The 23,570-nt window shown below is 29.5% G+C and overlaps 1 protein-coding gene across 1 annotated transcript; it reads right to left on the minus strand.

Annotated features, from left to right (window-relative positions):
• Window positions 1-11,315: 11,315 nt before the first annotated feature.
• On the minus strand, window positions 11,316-14,200 carry LOC118027779 (transcription factor MYB56). Its single transcript, XM_035031264.2, has 3 exons — window positions 12,921-14,200; window positions 12,194-12,625; window positions 11,316-12,064 (listed from the first exon to the last, which is right to left on the minus strand). The coding sequence occupies exons 1-3, from the start codon at window positions 13,390-13,392 to the stop codon at window positions 11,814-11,816; spliced, it is 1,155 nt and encodes a 384-aa protein (XP_034887155.1). The 5' UTR covers window positions 13,393-14,200; the 3' UTR covers window positions 11,316-11,813.
• Between the last annotated feature and the right edge of the window lie 9,370 nt (window positions 14,201-23,570).

Genomic DNA, 23,570 nt, shown 5'->3' on the forward strand with positions numbered 1-23,570 from the left:
CTATACACTTGTGTTCAACAGCTCAATGATGTGTGTTTGAGAAGCCTCCAAATTCAATTTGAACTTCTGATCACTGCATTTCTTTATTACCTTCTTATGTTAATCTCGAGTAATTTTACGCGCTTTAAAATTAATAATTATATAATTCTTCAATGATTATGAGATTTGTGAGACTTATACCAGTAACTTCTAAAAAACAAATTTAGAACTTAACAAGTTAAGCTACACTACTCATTACTCAATTATATTTTTTTTTTTCCTTTTGGTACAAGCTTGCTATAGAGCAATTTCCAGTTTAGCCATTTAATTAGTAACAACTCTCTCATGTTCAAGTTTAGTTAATTGTTCCCTCACCTTTGTTTGTTTGTTTTTTAATTATTATTATTATTTTGTTTAACATAGGTAGGAGAGAATTTTTGGATTTCCATGATAGCTCTGATCTCTCCGCGTCAAACTTCATTTTGTATATATAAGAAGTACAATGTCCATTAACGTTTAAAGTACTGTTTACAGTTCGGAATTGCAGTAAAATATTATTTCAATGCTGTCGTTAGGGTTCCTAAGAAAAGTTTGGCAATGTCCATTAACGAATTTTAAATTATGTAAAATATTTTAAATTTTGCTAAGCAAAGTTTGGCACCTGTAGGGTTCTTTCGCTCTCTCTTTCTGTTGTGTATATTCCTTTTTTCTTCCTTTGTTTTTTTTCTTGGATACTTCATGAGGTAACCTTTTTCGCCACAGGTTTCAAGATCAGCCTAAATCGTTATTAAAGCTGCATCGTCAAGAAGTGGGAGCTTCCTCTACATGTTGGTGTGCAGAGCAGATGTTTTAGGACAAATATTTTACTATGATGGACGATTGAAAAACCCAAAAAATTATCTACTAATTAGCAATTAATTAGTAATTATGATGTCTTCATTTGGCTCCTTTTCACTTATATTTTGGTTTTAAACTTTTTTCCCCTTGTTTCACAGGAATCATCCCAAACCCACTATATATAATGCATATGAGCGAGAGTGTAGATCGGATTTTTTTTTTTTTTTTTTCAATTCTCTAATGAATATGCTCTCTTCTCTAAATCCAGTTTAGTTGTTATTGTCCTGTCGCAACTTCACAAACTTCATGAAGCTACGAGACTCGCTGCTAACAAGCTTAAATGGTAAAGAAACCATAAGAGTTAACAGAATTGGTAAAGATTTGGTCTTGGATTGAAGTCCTATTTTTGCATAATTTAAAGTTTTATAGCTCATGCGAAGATCGACCAGCAGCATCTGTTTAAGTAAATAAACTTTACGGAGGAGTATCACCTACAACAAGGATAAACCTTCGAACAAATCAAGATTTGTTTGAAGGACACATATATATCTGACAAATTGTAAATATAAAAGAAAAGAAATAAGAAATCATAAAGTACCTTAATGCAAGTATTTAGGAACAATTACAACAAGGATATATACGAGGCCCTCAAGGGCATCACCCAACAATTAAGACTTCAAAACTCTTAATTGAAACTCTCAAGTTCAAACATTATTAAAAATATAAAATTGTAGAAATTTGATAGAAATTTGAGCAATATGAATCTTATAATAGATATTGGTTTTGTAAAGACATGTACATCTAGAGTTTAATTAGAATATTGTTGATAAATATAAAATTGCTAGATGTTCTTAATTGAAAAGAAAGTTCACCTCATTGTGATTGGTGTAGGGCTTGAAAAGGGGATCATCATTATAGGTTATTTCTATGTTATAGCCATATGATGAGATTAAAGATTGCAAAACCTTCTATATAGATATTATAGCTAGCATTATAGGTTTTGCTAAAAAGCTCATGAAATTTCAAAAGGATAGAAAACTTGTACAGGATTTTGTTATATAAACTAATTTAAAAAGTAATAAAAATGATATTTTTATGAAATAAAGTTTAATAGAAAAATATAGCAATTATATATGTGGGTTTTATACCTAAAGAGTTAAAATATAAATATAGTTTATTTAAAAATCCCTAAAATATAGTTGTATGATATTTTCATAAGTACTTAAAACTTTAAGTCTATCTCATATATCAATTTAAAAGAGTCATGTTTAAGCCGAGTCTAAGCCTAATAAATCTTAAATGAGCCAAGTTTGAGCCTCATGCTTTAGACACATCACGAACATGAGCATGGCTTGAATTATGCTAAAATTACACAAGCTAAGCTCAAACACTTCAAAGCTTGGCTTGATCGACTCATAATTTCCATCTATGATCCATCTAGATGTATAAGGATCTTTTGTAGCTTTACCTTCATGTAAAGTTAGTTTAGTATTATTTGGAATCTATATTGGAACCAAAAAGTCAACTAAAATAAGAAAATAAGTAACCATCTAGTAGGCAGTCTAGTGATAAGAACTTGTAATAAAAAGGTTTGCTCCTCTATGGTTTTAAGTTCAAGTCATATGATTGTCAAAATTAATGGCCATTGGAGGTTTGTCTGGTCGTTAACTTTAAGATCCATGAGGATTAGTCAAAGTACGTGCAAATTAGTCCAAACACCCACATGAATTAAAAAAAAAAAAATTAAGTCCATTAAAACAAAAGCCCTAAAAGCTTGTTTCAATTCATTATTTTTCAAGTTTGTAGACATAATTTATAAACTCCTATGACTACATGACTACAAGATAAGCAAGTCTATTTTTATAGAATATTACCATTCAAAAATGCTTTAGATATTTTTAGTTTGATAGAGTGACTATCATTTAAAACTAGTATAAAACTATATTTTATTATATCCTTTAGAGGTAGTTTTAATATTATTTTTTTTCATATAATTTACTGCGTAGGGTGAGCAAGAGGTATTTACTAACATTTCTTGAGAGAATGACACAAGGTAAAAGAATTTATATACACACAAAGTATATTAAGACACTAGATATGAAAAAGAAAAAATTTGAATTGATATATGGTGCAAAAGAGCTGCAAAATGAACAGTAAAAAGACCTATGAACTATAGAAAGATGGATGTTTAAAAAAAAAAGGGATAAAATAAAAATTATACCAAGTTGAAAAATGAGTCGACTATACATTAATCACAAACAATCAAAATATGAGTAGAAGACTAGAAGAAGCATCATACTGGACAAAATCATAAACTAGAAAACAAAGGTAGTAGAATTGTAGAGAATCACTAAAATTCAAGTTGAAATTATATGAAACATCCATCTTTAAAATATAACAAAAACACCAATAAAGTAGCAGAAGAATAACAATTTTAGTAAACACTTAAAAGAATTAGAACCTAAGTTCATATTAAAAGACTCCGATAATTAATAGAAAAAAAAATTATTTGAAACACTTTTAGGTATACTAAGAATAAATGAATTAAAATCCTGAGAGGGAGTAGCTCAACTAGTCAAGTTCTAGGTTTGCTCTTTAGAGGTCACTAGTTGGAGTCCCATAAATCTCAGGGCCACTAAAAGCTTACATAGTCGTTAACTTTAAGGCTTGTGGGATTAGTCGATGTGCGCACAAGTCTTATCCTTTCAATAATTAAAAATCCAATCAATAAAATTCACCATAATCTAGTAAAGACAGACTTATCCTTTCAATCCTCTAGTGTTAATATTTTGTTAAAATCTCTCATTAACACTATAATGCATTAATAAAAAATTTAGAAAAGATGAGCGAGTTCATTTAATCCCCTCTTACTTGACATACAAATAAGCACATAATTAGCACCAATAACATAATTAAAATTAAAAAAAAAACCATTCAATTAAGAAATGTCAATAATTTAAGTTCACTATAATTGAAAATAACCAAAAAGAAGAAAGAGATCAATATAAAAAATAAAACCCATTTTATTGCAAAATATAAAAAGTTGAATTCTCTCATTACATATTTAGTGAACGTGAGTTTATTCCTAGAAATATAATTAATTCCGTGAAAAGAATTGGAATTAAAAGATTTAAATATTTTCTTAAGAAATTGTTAGCGGGATACGCATTTATGAAAACTTTGGAATGGGATGTTAAATAGTTATTGGTGGTTGCATTGAGTAGACCATGACTTTGTACTGGTTCTTGTAAAATGCTTGTATAGAAATGATAAGACTTTTAAAAAAAACTTTGAATGATCTTTTCTTTTATTTTTAGGTTCATGAAACTAACAAGTGGAGAAACATACCTTGAATTCGTTAATCAGTATTTAATTTAGTAGATATTTATGCAAGAAACTTGCTATTACTATACTCGCTATTATTTTTATATGACGAGATATTCCTCTAATATACCAAATAGAATTTACTTAAAAGATTGTATCATAAAATACTACAAATTATACTTTGTTACCAAAGTAAAAACTTTATAATCAATATCCTACTTTTATTTGTAACCTTTAGCTACCTACCAAACATGCTTTATATTTATTAATTACATCATTTTTCTTTAATTTTGTTTTATATGCCCAATTTACACTAATAATCTTTTGTTTTTTTTATAAGTTTTGTTAACAAGTTATAATATTTGATTATTAGGTGTGCTTTGACCATCTACTAGTCGTGATTGCATTCTTTATATTATTTTTTTATATTATTATTATCATCATCTAAATCCACTATAATATTATTTTTTTAACACCATCATTGCTTCATGTTCAAAATTCAACTTCATAAAAAAAGCTCAACTAATAACTATTTTTTTGGTATTAGAATTATATAATTTATAAGCTTTTAAATAATCACTAATATAAAAATAATTCATTTTAAAAAGTCTATGTATAAATCATAAATAATATTAAATTGTCGAATGGGATTCCCAAGACTCCCAAAATGTTTTTAAATTTACTAATTTATACAATGTATATATTTTTCAGGAAACCAGTATATTCATCAAATAATTAAATCCAATGCTAGATTTATAACAACACTCATACTTCTAATGATTAGTAAAGGAAATCAGATAAATAGCTTTCTTTTAGGGTTAGAAACTTACAATTTCGAATCTAACATGCGTGAGATGCGCAAGTTCCTCAACCAATCGTACTAGTTCATATCGTCACAGTGATTAATGTTTAGATTCACTTGATAATGTCCATCTCAAGTTTTTATCTTGCTAATTATTTGCTGAGTGTATGTCGAAGGGATAGCTTTTTCAGAATGTGTTCGTCACCTGATCCGCTTTTTACAAAAAACAAACAAATAAATGCCTAACTGATGATGATTTGATGTATTTGACGATTGGTATTCAATTCAATAGGAAACTTGAGATCATTTTCTTTTTTTTATTTGTTGTTTGTTAAAAAGAAATATGGCTCAGGAGTGTTTCTTTTTTTTCTGTGTTTTTATTAATATAAGATATTTTTCGAAAGTGTTTTTTGAAAAACAATATATCAAAATAATTTGGTTTTAATTTTTTTAAACTTCAGCACATTAACATTATTAAAAATACTAAAAAAAATTAATTTAATATTTTTCAAGCTAATTATGCTTTTAAATGCTCTTTTAGACACAGTTTTAAATACAAAAACAAATGATATTTTTTGAAGTAATTGGTTATAAAAAATATTTATGTATGATTAATTTCACTTAAAAAAAATATTTTAACTTTAAGTCTCTCCTTAAAAACAATAGATAAAGGTGTTAAAAAAAAAAATCTTAAAACATGAAAATTGAAACTAGCTATGAATCAAACATAAAAAGTATTTAGTTCAAAAACCTATATTAGATTAACCAAAATGAACTTGATATACACAGACACATTCATTAACAAACATAAACTAAACATATATATATAATTAAAGGTAAAATAATATTTTCAATTTAGCTTATATATTATCTTTTTGTATTTAGATTAAAAGCTACACTTTAGAATATTGAGATTAAAGAAAACCCTAGCATCTTTCTCTCTTATGTTAGTATTTGTTTTTGTTAATTTGGATTGCTTTAACATGATATTAGAGCTGCTTTTATGAAAACTTGTTGATATAGAAGTTTCTCTTTCTCATCATACACGTATTGTGACAACCAGAGTTCTATTCAGATTGCTCACAACTTGGTTTTTTATGAACGAGCTAAGCACATTAAGATCGATTATCATCTTACTCGTAATCATCTCAAGCATGACATGATTACTTGCTATTTGTTTTTTTTTCTTTGCAGATTGCAGACTTCTTCCCAAGTCACATTTCATTTCTTGTTTTTATTTTTTAGTTGGCAAACTTTTTATGCTTGTAGTTGCATCGTAAGCTTGAGGGAAGATGTTAAGAAATATTTATTTATCTTGTTTTATTTATTAAAGGTAAAATAATAATTTTGGTTTAGCTTACATATAACCTCTTTGTATTTAAGTTAAAACTATACTTTAAAATATTAAGATTAATGAAAACCTTAACCTCTTTCTCTCTTATGTTAGTATTTATTTTATATTAATTTGGATTGCTTTAGTGATTTAACACAAACGACAAACAAATTCTTTAGGAGCCCAAATTCTTTAGGAGCCCAACTGAGTGTAAATGATATTACTGAGAATAAGCTGAGTAGTCAGCACCAATATTTTAGTCAGCTTCTAGCTTAGATCTCTCCATTGACTCTCTTATTAAAAAAAAATACAAAACAAAACAAAACCGAATACATATAATACATATAACTCGAAGAAACAACACGGTGGCCAGTTAAGGGGTTTCCATTGGAAAGCTCCAAAAAACCAAAATAATGTAAGAAAAAAAAAAACAACAGCTTTGGCTTCTTAGCCGGCCAAGATAACCAATTCGTAGGAGTCAGATGTTTGTTTATACATATATGTTTTTTAACTAAATTATCAGAAAATTAGGGCATATTTTCTGAGAAATATCATGTGAATGTAAGCTTTGAAAGTTTTGATATGGTTGGCAACTATAATAAAATAAAAGTCTCACTAAGGATTTTCTTTCTCACTTTTGGCTCTGCATTGCCACACCCTGCATTTCCACTATAAAGATAACTATATAGTTTATTAATTATATATGTAATACAATGTGCTTGGAATTTTATACGCAGGATGTTTTGACCAGGAAGCAAATCAGTCAACCCAATCGAGTAATCAATGTGTGTAAAATATTGAATCAAGCTCATGATTTGAAAGGGTGCAAAGTACTGGTCATCTTTTTCCATGCAAATCCAGCAAGGTTTTTCTAGGTTAACGTGAACATTACGTGGATTCAACTCTGCCGACCAATAGGGTACGAATTTGTTCTGTTTGCTTGAAAATGTTTTTTTACAAGATTTGAGCATCGCCAGGATGCGTCATGTCCATTAAAGAGTAGTTTATATTTGCTCTTAAATTTTATTCTATTATGCGCATTTGATTCGAATCCAAACGGTTATTATTTATTTTCTATACAATCGATCTAATTGGAATTCAAGATGCAATGAAAAAAAAAATGAAATGTTTGAGTGCTAATACATGGCAAATGCAGAACTTACACTGATTACACAATAGTAAAATGGACGTAATTAATTCATCAAGATCTAATTCTTCCAATGCTCCTACAAAAGCAAGCTATTATGGGAGTACATCATATGTCATTCCCACATCCAATGGTCCTGCATGCAGAGGAACCAGCAACTTCTTGAATAGGCTTGTTTGAGATACAAGAAAAGAAATGGAGGGATATAACACACTTTCTAGCAGAAAATGTGTGTCCTTAAATATTGTCTTAGCCAACACTGTTTATTTTTTCAAGAATGCACGTCATCCTAATAAAAAAAAAAATTTTTTGTCTTGGGTATCTAAATGAGCTGGCAAAAATCTTGAAGCAAAAAAATTATCAATATAGTAGACCAAGGTATTGAAGCAATAAAAAGTGAAGATTCATCAGGAAAGTAATCATCAATTGATATGATGTCAAATGTCAAATCTATTGTTAATCTTGACAAATGATTCACGACAACATTTTCGGTGCCTTTGTCTTCCTCGATTTCTTCTTGTTTGAAAGTTTCAAAGATTTCAGAATCATAATTGACTTTCTTTTGTTTAGTCATGGAATAAGAAAATGGAAGTATTGGTGGGGAATCAGTTTTTTATTTGCAATGTCCAGGTTTAACCTCTTCCTTATCCTCAGAAATTGACTTATCATCTTTCTCATAAGGTTCAAGAATGAGTTTTTCAATAACCTTACCACTGTTGAGAGTAATAACTCATTAGACTTGATCTATGTGTTGGCTTCCGAAGCTGCTTGCACTTGAACTGTATTGCCCTTTGGGATTTTGCTATGGTTGAGATGAGAACTTATCTTTCTCCTGAAAACTGAGAATAGATGTGAATTTTGCAAGAGTATCTTTAAAATCTATCATGGTTTGAGCAAGTTAAGTGTTGATTGCCTCTTCAGTCACTTATGAGGCACCAGGTAAAACTCAACCTCATACATCTAATGGAGGTATGTACAACCTTAAGAAAGATCATGACCTACAAGCCAAATTTGCATCTTTAGCTAGAAAAGTTGAGGCACAAGAATTAAAAAAGAATTGTCAATTAAAATCTGTTCAGGATATTGTGTGTCAAATCTGTGAAACTAGTGACCACGCAATAAATGATTGTCCAACCTTGCTTTCTTTTAGGGAAATGAGCAAGCCAATGCTTTAAACAATTTTCAATGGTCAAATCATGATCCATACTCACAAATGTATAACCCTAGTTAGAGAAATCCTCCAACTTTTAGTTAGAAGAGTGGTAATAATAATGAACAAACTTCACAACCACCATTTCAAGCACAATGTAATTTTCAAAATTCTTATGGATATGCATCTCCTTATGTCCCCCCTCCTATAAGAAATTTTGAGGAGACATTGCATGCATTCATTGAAAAGCAAGAGACAATCAACACTTAATTTGCTTAAACCATGATAAATTTTAAAAGATACTATTGCAAAATTCACATCCACTCTTAGTTTTCAAGAAAAAGATAAGTTCTCATTTCAACCATAACAAAATCCTAAAGGACAATACAATTCAAGTGCAAGTAAAGCCAACACATAGATCAAGTCCAATGAGTCATTACTGTCAAGATTGTTGTTTTTATTGGCCTTGCTCAAACCATGATAGCTTTTGTAAGACATGTGAATAGCTTTTGAAGTAGTATTCCTCATTGTGATCAAATGTCTTTAATTTATTTACTTGTAAGCAAAAAAATTTATATGTATGGTATTGATTTCATCCTTTTTTCATCTTATTTTGGTAATGTTTACATATTGCTTATTGTTGATTATGTATCCAATTGTGTTGAAGATTTTGTCAAAACTTACATCCTTAACAGGTTCATAATTCCAAAATAATCATTAGTGATTATTTTTGTAATCATTCAATAGAGGCTTTGCTTTGCATGTACCATTTACTCATTGCAATTTCACTGCTTATCACCTTCAAACAAGTGGTCAAGTTGAAATTTCTAATCATGAGATCATATCCATCCTTGAAACAATTGTGCAACCAAATAGGCAGAATTGGAGCCTTAAGATTGAATAATGTTTTATGGTCCTATAAAACAACTTACAAATCACCTATTAGATTGTCTCCATATAGAATGATTTATTGTAAAGCATTTCATTTTTTATTTTTATTTTTTATTTTTTTTTTTGGAACTTGAGCATCATGTAATTTATGCCATTAAACATTGCAAATTAGATTTAGAATCGCCATAAATAATATAAAGTTATAGTTGCAAGAGTTTGAGAAGATAATGAATGTTGCCTATGAGAATTTAATTAATGATTTATAAGGAAAAGAATAAGGTGTTCCATGATAGAATGATTTTGAGGAAGGAATTTTCATTTGAAACCTTCAAGTTAAAATAATTAAAATATTATTTAGATATATGCATTGCACTATTCTTAAGAGCTATAAATAATTACATATTTATTAAAAATATTCAAGTGAGCACAACAAAGAAATATTTAAAATTTAGGGATGGTGAAAGGGTATCTCCATTAATTATCCGAAGACATGTAAGCTTTCATTTTGAGAACTAAAAGGATAATATTCTTTGAATCAAAACCAACGGATTCCCAATTTTCATAATATGCAAAACAATTTATTGTAGGGTTATTTATTTATTCAATAAAAAGACAATTTCTAAAATCCCCAAAAACACTTCTATTAATTATATTTTCATTGCACAAAAAGAGAATAGCCACAAATCCAAAGTAGGGCCGAGTAATGAGATATCACACAAATATTTTATAACGAAATTACCACGAACACGCACATTTAATAATTGTCTAAAAAGTCGAATAAAGTTATATGTTGACTGCCGTGCATACGTGTTCGAGCCGAGGTATTCGTGTCCTTTTCTTCATTAAATCGGAGCAGTCCTCAGTAGGGCCTTGATCGTCTATAAGAAAGAAGATATGGGTTGCCTATGAGTCCAGGCCCACTAGGCTCAAAGCCCAAGGTAGTTTTATTTTTCCTTCACTGAAAAATTTCAGAAACCTCCTGACAACACATGTAAAGCTGACAAAACCAGCCACTAAACAAGTTTAGGTGCATGATAATCATAAAATTTAGTTAATTACACCATCTGTGAAACTAATTTTTCAAAAGAAGCTCAATACAGGAATCACTCTCTTTATTCCACAGTTTCATTGTAAGATAGTAAATGAAACTTAAGTTGTGATCTTTATATGTATTTGTTAAGGAAAATACAAACAATATTGACCATAACCTTGTAAATTTTAAATTATTTTTTTATATTTTCATATTGTTTTTGATGTGTAGATATTAAAAAAAAATTAAAAAATATTATTTTGATGCATTTTAAAATAAAAAAAATTTAAAAAAATAATCCCTATCACAATACCAAATAGACTTATAATATAATTATTTTAAGAACAATATAAAAATTTGATAAGGTCCTCTCCAATTCTTGTTGTGGAAAATATGGGATAACCATGTTCCATGATTTAATTAATATTAATGCTATTTGTTTTTGTTAATTGTGAATAAATAAGTTAATTTATGTATATTTTAACTAATTTATTAAAATTTTAAAATTAATAATTATATAAATTTTTAGTAGTTCAAACTAATAATTTTTAAATAATAAACAGATCATCTAATCAATTAAAATATATCCCCAGATAATTAATTCTACTTGAATTACGTGCATTTTGATGTCCATATTCCGTCGCATACAACGAAGCACAAAGAGCCTCCGATTCGGAGGCTCATCCAAGATTCGTAGACCCCACTCGATGAAGCAGCATTTTGGTCAAGCAAAGGGTCGCAAATGAGCACAGATGTAAGCAAAGCATCATCATAAGCGTAAGCACAGATGTAAGCAAAGCATCATCATAAGCGTATGTAGCATAGTGTCTAACAAATCACATGAAGAGCATTAAGTGCACAAGTGCGTGAAAAACATGGTCAACAAAAGCATACCAAGCAACAATGACACGAACAGCATTGAAAAGCCATAAAAGATGGCAGGTTCATTCATCATGAGTCAGTGCACAGTGGTCAGAGGAGAAACTTTTATGGCCATCTCTCTCTCTCTCTCTCTCTCTCTCGGCATCATACACATGCAAGATTTGGCCATGAAGCATGACAGTGAGGAGAAATAAGTTTGCCTCTGCTGCTGCTTTTGCTAGATAACTCCAAAACTACAAGCTTCTTTAGGTTTATTATTGTTTTGCAACTCTTAGCTACTCATAACTCTCTCTCCCCTGTTCTTTTTACCTCATTGTTGTTCTCTTTCTTTTCTACTTAAGGAACTTTTACTGTGCTTAAAACATTGTCTTAAACCCGCTTTTCTCCTCTTTTAACCAGCTTTTCTTTCTTTAATTTTACCTAAAAACCCAACTTATCTTATGCAGCTCCTACTCCAAGAAAGTCTATGAAGGGCATGTTGATTCTCTCATTCCTATTTTCACAGAGATTGGCCCTGTTGGTGACAACCGACCCAGTTGCAGAATCTTCTGAGTTTGAATCCGACTGCCCTGATTGGTCCACACGCGAAACCACCATCATAGGCCCATTTTGATAGAACCCATTGTTACTGCCATAGAACTCGTCAAAATCCACATTTCCCATAGTCGCTTCCTTCTCTGCCGATGAACCTACAAACCCAAAAAACCATAGCAGGATATAATCAATTCAAACAAGTCCAAATTTAAATAGTTAAGAGCCATTGAGGAAAACTATAATAGTAATAATTTACAGAGAGATTTGGGAAACTAAGCACTCACCCCTTTGGGAACCTTGAGGACTGAACCTGGTGAAAAGTCTAGCAGGTACTTTGGTTGAAGAGGGGGTGAGAGAGAGATCAGTGCATGTTGAGCCAGACTCCTCGATAGTGCTGTTGATGGTTGTTGATTCACTGCAAGCATTGTTTTGCAAAGTGACATTTAATGATCCTTTAGGGAGGATTTGAGAGGAAGAAGTGGGCTTTCTCCTCCTGTAAACGCTGGAGTTTTCTCTATGTTTCCTGGCCATGATCACATGCCAATGGTTCTTAACTGCATTATCAGTCCTACCAGGAAATAGCCTAGCAATCATGGCCCATTTGTTGCCATAAAGTCTATGAGCAGCTAGAAGTCTATCCTCTTCCTCTTCAGTGAATGCCCTCCTGTTAATTCCTGGATCCAGTTGGTTAAACCACCTTAATCTACAGCTCTTACCTGAAAATCAGAATATAGAGCAAAAAATTTACTAACAGATTTGATCTTTCAAAATGGAATTACTAACAATAATTCCTACACTTTTTTTTTTTTTCATTTAATCAAATCGATCGAAGTCGTTATTGAGCTTAGTAAAAGTAGCCAGTCAAGAGGGGGGGGGAAAAACAAAAGGAATCCACGCCCTTCTTAAACTTTTATGGGGTGATCAATGCACAAAGTTAACATCTTTGAGGACATTTTTGGCTCAAAAAACACCTTGTACACTTTTTCACGACAGATTTTGTAGGGGGTTTACCTGATCTTCCTTCAAGATTCTCTGCAATCAAGTTCCAATTTTGAGGACCATATTGAGCCACGAGCTCTTTTAGCTTAGCATCTTCAGCTGGTCTCCAATGGCCTCTAGCACAAAGCTTTGTGTGCCCATTTCTACCAAGAGCAGAGGTTTTAGGCTCCTCTTCCTCACCTAGATTCAAAGACAAGCTCTTTTTTTGAACGCCAAAGTCCACGTCACTCGTATCACCAGGTCTCTTAGCTCCCCTGCTTTCAAGCTGTTGAATGCTCCGTGGTTTCCTGTCCTGGCCCATTGGATGGCTCAAAATCTGAAACCCCATTTGAGGATTGCTAGTCCCTGTCTCTCCTGGTTGACCCATAACCCCAAATGCATGAGAGAGAGAAAGATGAGAAGCAGGAGGAGGTGGAGGCAAAAAGTTCATGTCTTGATACCCGTTGAAAACATATTTGTCACTCATTAGGTGTTGCAGACTCATTCTGACCAAAACTATACCAGGTACAAAGCTTTATAAGGGAGAACAATAAAGGTCAGATATCGAAGTTGTAAGAAGGAGAAAGGGAGGGGCTTTCTTTCTCTCCTCCTCTGCTTGGTTTTGACAAGAGAGAGATATCAGAGGAGAAGAGTGATCAGAGGCAAAGGAAACTGAAATGCAGTTCCATGTTAGCTACTCCCCCTCTTGCTCATCTCAAAGGTTTTGTTGGCAAGAGAGAAATCATCAGTTCTTTTTTCTATTTTGGGCAGAGAAGAATCAGATTAAACAGATGCAGTTGATTTATAAGGAAAAGGGAACAGGAAACGAAATGGGGTTTCACTTTTGGATGAGAAAAGGAAAGATAGTAATAACCATTACCAAAAAGAAGAGAAGAACCCGCACGATTCTCACTCTCTCCCTTCCTCACCCTCCATAAAAACTATGTGTTTGTTTGTTTGTTTATACGGGTAGAGCATGGAGAAATGAGGTTAGGGTCCTTATTTTGAAACTGATCTCTCTACAGTTAATACTCCTCCTCTACAACACCACCAAAATGGTGTTTATAGGAAACAATCAGCGTCGCTCTCTCTCTCTCTCTCTCTCTCTCTGGTTGGGGGGTGTTGCATTTCATGCAACTCGAAAACCACTCGTGTGGGTAGGTGGGTGTGTCCCTCAAAAACATATGCGTTTTTTGGTGTTGGTATTGGTGTTTGGCTTTGTTTTCTCTCTCTTGTCTTGCTCTTTCTTGGGGTTTGGAGAAAACCAGAAAGTGTCTGTCTTTTACTTAGAGTCTTTTGCTTTTTTCAAAGGAAAACAGAAATTAAGAGAAACAAATTCCTCAGCATCACCACCACCACTTGTCTTCAATGCACCTTGCTATCTCTTTTTTTATTGCGCTATTATTATATTATTTTTTTTAAATGTTTTTTTATTTAAAAATATATTAAATAATATTTTTAATTTTTAAAAAATTATTTTAATATTAACACATTAAAATAATTTTAAAATACTAAAAAAAATTAATTTTTTTTAAAATACTTTTAAAACAAAAAAACAAAATACAATGAAGCTTCTTTTTCATTACTTTATTGTTTTAAATTCATGGTTGTTACGTTATTTGATTCCTCTCTTCTTCTTTTTTAATTATTTAATCTATTTCATTTTAAACTTGCTACCTTTACTTCCTGTGATCCTTAGCTTCAGTGACTCCTTAACAACCCTAACTTATTATCAAGAATATTATTTTTTTATAAGATAAAATTGTTTTAAATAATGATAATAAAATGAGAAAAATTGCACTAACTCTTTACTTTCCCATTTCTAGATACAAAGTTGAACAATGTCCTAATAGCATTTATTTTTCTAAATATGCTATTTTCCAAAAAATATTTTTTTCTATTGTACTTTCTTAAAAAAAAAATTTGCAGTGCTGGTTTGAAAAAAAAATTCTAATTGTGATTGTTATGAGATGAAGGTTGTTATAATAGTGATTGGTAACGATAATGATAAAATAATTATTATTTTAACAATATAGTAGTTGTGGTAATGTTGACGACAATAATTATAGTGTAATAATTATGGTGTTAGAGAGTTGCAATGAGATTGTAATAAAATAATGATTATATTAGTAATATAATGGTAATTGGTATTAATAGTTATTTGATGTAATAAAATGATTATGTTGACTATGATTAATAAATAGTACGTTAAAGAATAATATAAATTATATCTTAAATATTACTTAACAGTTTAAGTTATTGGGTTGAAATAATTCTTTAATATGGTATCAGAACTTTATGATCAAATGGTCATGAATTCAAATCTTATCTTTTCTATTTATTTGATAAAAAATTAAGCAAAAAGTAATGTGGGTCTGTGCAAGTTTCAAGCTGAAAGAATTTTCACTTGAGGGGGTATATTAGAGAATAATATAAATTATATTTTGAACCTCACCTAACAGTTTAAGTATTTGGTTGAGATAATTTTTTGACATGGTAAGCCGATGGCAATGATAATTATGATTGTGATAGTGGTGGAGAGTTATGGTGGAATGATATAAAAAAAAAAAAAAAAAATAGTTATATTAATAATAAGATGATTGTGATAGTAGTGGAGTTTGTGCCAAAAAAAAATGTTTTTTTCTTTGTTTATAAAGTTAAAATATTTTTCTTGAACTTTCATTATTTAGAGATTGATTGAAAATTTTTCATTAATTTATTTTTCAACTTTATTTCTTCTTGAAAAATAAAAGAAAATGTTTTTCAAAAAGATATTTTCTGCAAAACTTAATCTAGCTTATCCTAATGGTGGTCTCACTATTAAAATGAGTCTAGTCCCCAAGAACAACATATTTTCTTGTATCATTGCAATATAAGTGTCTCGCAATTACGGGCTAATATAATTAAAATGTAACATTCTTATCGAAGATGTGGTAAATGAAATGATTATAAGGGGAAAAACATTTGATTACATAATCTTATTTTAAATGTTCAAAAGTAAGCATCACGGCCTTGAAAGTATGAAATGTCTTTATTACTTTACACTATTTGTGACTCATTCTTAATTATGAGTTTAATAGCTGAGTATGAGTTTATATATATATATATATATATATATATATATATATATATATATATATATATATATATATATATATATATATATATATGTGATGGATGACTCATTCTTAATTTTATATATTACTTTGTATTTTGATTTTTTTTTCTGTATTATAAATTAGATCTGTTTGAAAATATGGTTATAGTTATTTTTTAAAATATTTTTTATTTAAAAATATATCAAAATAAATTTTTTTATTTTTAAAATCAGTGTATCAAAATAATTTAAAAATACCAAAAAAATATTAATTTGAAGAATAAAAAATAAATCAAACTCAATTTTTTAAAAAATATATTTTAAAACACCAAAATAAACAGTGTCCATATATTCACTTGAATTACTTTCTTGCAATCCATCATCTTCTTTTTTTTAGTATTGTTGGGTGACTTGGACTCCAAGATCCGAATGGCTCCCCTATCATATATTAAATTTAATAGTTAATTTTTAGGTATGTCCAAAGGACTTAAAACTAGTGGCTGACTTGTTCTCAATTTCATATATATACATATATATATATATATATTAGTATAAAAAATTGGAAATCTCAACACCTGGCTAATAAAAAACAAGTGCTTGAGTGGTTTTCAACAATCAAATAGTATTCTAACTCAATGAATTGAATTAAATATAATATTTTAACTTTCTTTTTAGTGGCGAATATCCTTTCTTTAGTGACTTTTTGATTGATTCTTGTGTTACTTTGATCCTTTTATACTTTATTGTTTGATAATGTTCTGTTATCTAAGCAAATAAAAGAAAAACAATTATTATATCCTTCCTCTTGAATCTTTTTGACTGTTGGAATAATTGTCCCACTTTATTGCCTTTCAATTTTCTTTTGCAAGTTATTTAATTTTTTTCAAACCTTTTGCCCGTATAATATATTTTCAGAAAAGACACAGATTTAGTACACGGCGAATGATCAATTATCATCCGTTGTAGTAGGTGTCATATTTATACCCCCAGGAAGTTCCAAATCACGACAACAAAATCGATTATAATCAATGGAATTATCTGCTGGTGTTTTTAAATTATATTTCTATTAGCAAATAAATTATTTATACCCCAAGAAGTTCCAAATCACGACAACAAAATCAATTATAATCAAACTTAATCAATAAGTTCAATTTCCAAATAATTTAACATAAAAAAAAAATAAAAAAAAAAATATTAATTTAAAAAATTTAACTAACATACACGGGTGAATCCTTCAAACTTGCAACCCTTGAAATAAAAAAAAAAATTCAATTCCCAACCAATTTAATATTGAAAGATGAAATTAAAAAAAAAATCAATTTAAAAAATTTGTCAAACTAAAAACAATTACAATCATAATAATGAAATCAAATTTGATAGGGAAAAAAATTAAACGAGGATGAAATCATAAAAAAAAACAAATCTTAAAAAATTTCTCAAATAAAACAAATAGTAATAAATAAAATAATGACCAAATCTAACAAATAAAAAAATTGGAGGATGAAATTGTGAAAAAATCTAATTTTATAAATTATTTTAAATAAAAAAATAGCAATAAAAAAATTAAATTTGAAAGAAAAACAAATTAAAGGTGTGCTTTGAACATTTGAGGGGCTATGCATGACAATTGAATAGGGGTGAGAAAATCTAGGGGAAAGACTACTAATGTCAAACCAGAGGTTCTTTAGGCCTTGTTTGTTTCCCGGAAAGTAGTTTCCGGGAAATCATTTTTCAAACTTTCCTTTGTTTGTTTGTCATTAGGAAAGTTGGTCAACGGAAAACAATTTCCGGTCAGTGGAAAACACTTTCTAGTTAACGGAAAACACTTTCCAGTCAATTTTAGTCAAAAAAAAAATTGACTTGGTTTTCAAGAAAGTGTTTTCCTTTTAGCTGTGTTTGTTTTCTGGAAAGTGGTTTCCGGGAAAGCACTTTCCAAACTTTCTTGTGTTTATTTGTCAGTAGGAAAGTTGATCAATGAAAAACACTTTCCAGTAAAAGAAAAATTTGGCTTGGTTTTCAGGAAAGTGTTTTCCTGAAAAATTTGAGGGGAAAACACTTTCCAGAAGTTGTGAAAAATTTAGAAATGTCATTATTTGCTGATTATATCAAATTTGATCCTCAAACTTTTGATTGCTATATATATTTTGTTTTAAAATTTTATTTTTATATTAACTTTGGTCCTTATTTTTATAATTGCTATTTGCTTTTTTCTTATCATTTTTTTATTGAATTTTTTTATTTATCAAATTTGATACTCATTCTTTTGATTGTTACTTATTTTATTTGAAATAATTTATGAAATGTTGATTATTATTATTTTAATTTCTTCATTTTTTATTTTTTTAATTTTTTAGATTTGATCCCTATTATTTTGATTATTATTTGTTTTATTTGAGATAATTTATGAAATTATATTTTTTTTTCAATTTCATTCTCATTCAAATTTTTAATTTGTAAGATTTTTTCCTCATTATTTTAATAAACTTGAGAAAAATAAAATATTAATAAGTTATTTTCCAGCTCATTTTCCATGAAATAACCAAACACTAGAAAGTATTTTACAGTTTATTTTTCATAACACTACCAAACATCGGAAAATACTTTTCCGGAATTCACTTTCCAGGAATTCACTTTCCCCGGAATTCACTTTCCAAAAGGAATTCACTTTCCTGCAAACAAACGGAGCCTTAGTCGTACATGTCGTTTAGGAATGGAAGGGTGGTCGTGACAAATCAAACATATCTCTAAAAGCTACTGTATAGTCAATGCATGACCCTTCATGCATCACCTCAAAAGCACAAGGATTGCACACATCAGTTATTTTTTTAAAATAATATTTTATATTTATTAAAATATCAAAATATTGCCTCTTAGTCAACTTGATAATAATAATAAAAAAAATGGATGAAAATACAAAAAAGCCCTTGCACGTTAGTTTAAATTTTTTTCTTTTAAAAATAATTGAGCCATTTTTACTATGCTTTAAAAAAAATGAAAAAACCACTATTTATTTATTTATTTTTTTTGCTTTAAAAGATAATTTAGCCATTTTACTATGCTTAAAATGTTTAAAGACTAATCTACCCTACTTCAATCCTACAATGACTAATAGGTCTTAAAAAATATATCATATTATCCTCAACAACAAGCTCAATGATTTTTCTTTGAAGCGAAAAAAAATTATTTTACTGTTCTAATCCATAATAATATGTGTTTTGTTATACAACAAAATATTAAGTCATTTTATGTTTTTGATAATGTTGCTATACTATGTTTTCTTGGCTCATTTCATCATCTAGTTAAGCAAACAACAAGTTATGGTTAACATGAGTTATATGACATGCTTGATGGATGACAAATCTAAAAAATAAGTTAAAGCACCAAATTGTTCATATATTATAACTATTTTGTTATGTTTGTCCATATACTATATCTCTCATTATGTTTTCTTACCTCATTATATTTGTGTTTAAGCTTATAATAAACCACACGTAACATAGTTCACATAATATGTATGGTATTGTGGTGTTTTTTTTTTTTTATTTGAACTAAAACATTTAAATAAAAAAATTTGTTGTATGTACTATTTAACAATATTAGATTCTAGAAAATGACCTAAAAAGACATGCATTGAAAATACTTTTTGTTTCTTAATGCGTGTAAAAACTTTTTAAATGTTATTTGGTAACTTCTCCAAAGATAATAATATTCAATTTAGTTTTTCTCTAATGCATAAAAAGTATGGATATGTTGCTTTTGTAAAACTAACAGTCTGGCCACCATTTTCCAAAAAAAAAAAAAAAAAAAAAAGCATGTCCTCTGAAGTTTTTTATGAATCATGAGAAACATCTCTCTATCTTTTGAAGTTTTTCACATGTCCTTCCATATTTCTAAAATTAGTTTCTCAATAATATCTAATTAAGTTTCTCAACATAATTTTTGTAACAAAGTGTTTTTTTTTACTGTAAAAAATATCCTTAAATCAATTTATTCACAAGCCAAGACTAATTCTCTTACCATATTGTTTATAAAGGATGCCCTTAATTGCCGGTGTGGTGCTTGTTTGGCTATAAACATTTATTATTAGAGAAAACAAAAGATTTAATTTGTACACGAAGGTACTTTGAGAGGGAGGTAAAAGCAATATTTTTTAAGCTTGACACAAAACAAGTGATATGGGATGTCTGAGAGTGTGCTTATAATTATTTTTTAAAGTATTTTTTAGATTAAAATATATTAAAATAATATTTTTTAAAAAAATTAAATAAAGTTTTTTTTTTCCTTCTCAATATTTTTTTTAAAAAAGGGTAATGCCATTCTTTTCTTTGAAAAAAGAAAAAGAGGAGGAGAGAGAGAGAGAATAGTATCGAATGGGAGATGATAACGTAACGTCGTGAGTTTTGCTGTTGAACAGAGACAACGATGGGCATTGCTTGTTTGACTGCTGGACTTGTGGGAGACAGCGAAAGCATTTATTTCCTCAATAATTCATTCCCATTTTGGCTTCTGCTATTTCTATTCTCTCCTTCCCTTCTGCTACTGCTCATCACTGCTCTCTCATCTCCTTCATCCTCTTTCACACGCATTTCTCAATTATTCCCTTTTCTGGCAAACCTCATCATCTCTTCGACTTCCTCACCAATATTGATAGAAGAAAAGAAAAGGTACAAAATATTTTACGTGCATGCGATGCTATGTATCTCCTCATACGTCCCCGTTTAGGAAGATTATTGGCCATGTGAGCTCTGACCAACTTATCACGTCAAGATGGCTTTTGGGCTTTCAAAAAAGAAGAAAGAAACTAGACTAATGAGGTCGAGTCCTCTTAGGGAGTGCGCTGTGCGTTCAGCTAGGGCTTCTCAAGTGTCTAGGGTGTAAAATAATAGGACAGTTATTCTTGTCACCATGCGAGAAAGGTAATTTTGAGTTTGTCATTTGAGAAAAAAGACTTAGTTTTGTACCTTTTTACTTGAGTAAAACATAGACTTCAAACTCCTTTTTTATCATTTGATTCCGAGTGCTCATTCAAAGTCTTATTAATTAAAATCCCCACTCTTCAATTCTTTTATTTTCCTTATTTAAACCATTGATGTTCAAACCAACTTACACATACATTAATTAATTCCACATATATTAAAGTTAACGATTCATGTAAACTTTCAGTGATCTTGAGATTTGTGGGATTCAAACTAGTAATTTTTGAAAAGCAAATTCGGAATCTGACTAATTAAATTACACCCCTTAATATTTTTTTTCTTTTTAATTTTTCATCAATAAAGAGATGATTTATTTTTTTAAAAAAATAATAATAGAATTTTGTTTAGATTTATTGTAATTTATCCCAAAGGAAATGTTTTTCCAACAATAAGGTTTTTCTAATTAACATATGCTGAACACATGTATAAGAAGGTTTATCTTCGATATTTGTGCAATTTCATTTTTATAGTTAATGAAACTCTACCAATAATTTAATAAGATTTATTACGAAAAAAAAAAAAAATTAAAATAAATTTGGTTTAATTACAATTAGGATTTTTTGTTAAAAATGTCATAATTGACGTATAATTAACAAAGCTCAAACCACCCCACTCTTTACCCATCATTACAATTTCTGCATCAAAATGAAGAAGCTGTAAAAAGAAAAGTTTGATGCCCTCGAAGAAAAAGATCACATCACATCATATCAGAAAATTACAGAAAGAAAAGATATGGCTTTCATGGCACCGAATCTCACTAACAGACTCCAAAAACAGAAGCACCTCTCCACCCACAAAGTCCCAAAATCAGTGTTCAATTTACATAATACCGTACAATTCAGTCCTCAATTTCCAAAAATCATGATAAAACTTCCCAAACTTTGTTTTTCTTCACAAATCAACCCCCTCTTTCACACACATTATAGTGTCATCAAAACTCCGTCTTGAAATTATAAGAACATGAACAATTATATGTAACCATTGTAAAACTTAAAGTTTTCTACTAAAATCACCCATTAGATTCACCCATAGTTGAATTTATTTGTCATAGCAACGGATAAAAATACCATAAATTATTTATATTTTCTTCAAGTAGATTAAAATTTTATGGATATATCATAAAATATTTCAATACCCACATCGACTGCAAAATATCTAAAAGCATGTTGCCTTAAGCGTAAAGCGTTGTTGTAATAGGATTTTAATTAATAATCTTCATTGTTTTTGGAGTGAATTTTCAGCTATTGATTAATGAATAATTAATTGTAATTAGCATGCCAACTCCTAGCTGCCATGATTAATTTGAAAAAAAAAAAAATCATGAAAATAGGGTTTTTAGAAATAGGATTGTTTACAAAATTGTTTTTTGCAAAATAACATTGTTTGAAAAAGCTATGATGAAGTAGCATCATTTGGTACATTGCGTTCCCAAACATGACATTTAAAGATGTTGCGGTTAGAAAATGATATATTTAAAGATGTTATAATTGGGAAGCGTGGTAACTTAAGATATTGAGTTTCCAAACAGCGACATCTTACAGAATAAAAACATGCAGTTCTTCTTCTCCCCCAAAGAGTAGTCGTCGCTCACACCCTTTCTTCCTCCATTTCCAACCATCTCCGGCTGAAAAACCACATGAATCGACCATTTTCAACCTTATCACACCCAAAAAAACTTCATATCTTCATCTTAAACTCTCACTTCAGATGTTTTTTAATTGAAAACCACCACCCCAACACCGCTATCATTCCCTAGCCATGACCACCACGTTACCACCATTCCTAATTCAATAAATCAAGGTAAATATCCCACATTACTCTTTTTTTTTTTTGATATATTAGGGTTTGTTGATTTGAGATATATTAGGATTTAATTGATTTCATTAGGTATGATTGCGTGCAATTGCTAATGAAAATAATATCAATTAGGTAGGAATTAGATTAATTAGGATTTGGATAAAATGTTGTAATTGGGTATTTTCTTTCAATTATGATAAGTTAGCTATAAATGGATGTAATTAGGATTGATTTTATGCAATCAAGCTTGAAAATAATATTAATTAGGTAGAAAATAGTTCAGTTATGCTTTGTGTTGAACTTTGGATTTATTAGTGTAAAACTATGTATTAGAAAAAATAAGCCTAAAACCACCTCTAATGTCATTGAATAATAAGGATTGATGCTGCATAAGAAATCTTTGCAAAACAAGGATTGTTTTCTAATTGATCTTCTTGGAAAGTAAGGAATCCTTGCAAAATAAGGATTCCACATGTAATTAAGTCATAATACACATTGAATATTAGGTTGAACCTTGAATATTAGGTTGACTTCTTATTCTAGGAAGGTCAAAAAGTTATCTTTGATCTTCATGATCTTCACTACAACATTTAACAGTTTTACTGACATAATTTTTCCGTTGGTGTAAAACACATATTCCGTCGGTAATTAATTTACAAATAAAATCACCGATGGAAATGCTTCATCGGTGAATCTTTCATTGGTAATTTTTTGTCCGTCGGTAAATCCGTTGGCAATAAAAAAAAATATTATTACCAACGGATTTACTGATGGAACAAACGCGTAAAAACAAATTACCTGCTTCATTCCGTC

This window comes from Populus alba, chromosome 19 (genome assembly GCF_005239225.2).
Source record: "Populus alba chromosome 19, ASM523922v2, whole genome shotgun sequence".
Lineage (NCBI taxonomy): Eukaryota > Viridiplantae > Streptophyta > Magnoliopsida > Malpighiales > Salicaceae > Populus > Populus alba.

What these genes read in the sequence shown, in the direction of transcription:
- LOC118027779 (XM_035031264.2), bottom strand. Translation starts at nt 13,392, where the DNA reads ATGAGTCTGCAACACCTAATGAGTGACAAATATGTTTTCAACGGGTAT. An exon ending in GAATCTTGAAGGAAGATCAG is followed by an intron (nt 12,626 to 12,920) that starts GTAAACCCCCTA and finishes TCTGATTTTCAG; the next exon opens with GTAAGAGCTGTAGATTAAGG. An exon ending in TCCTCAAGGTTCCCAAAGGG is followed by an intron (nt 12,065 to 12,193) that starts GTGAGTGCTTAG and finishes TTGGGTTTGTAG; the next exon opens with GTTCATCGGCAGAGAAGGAA.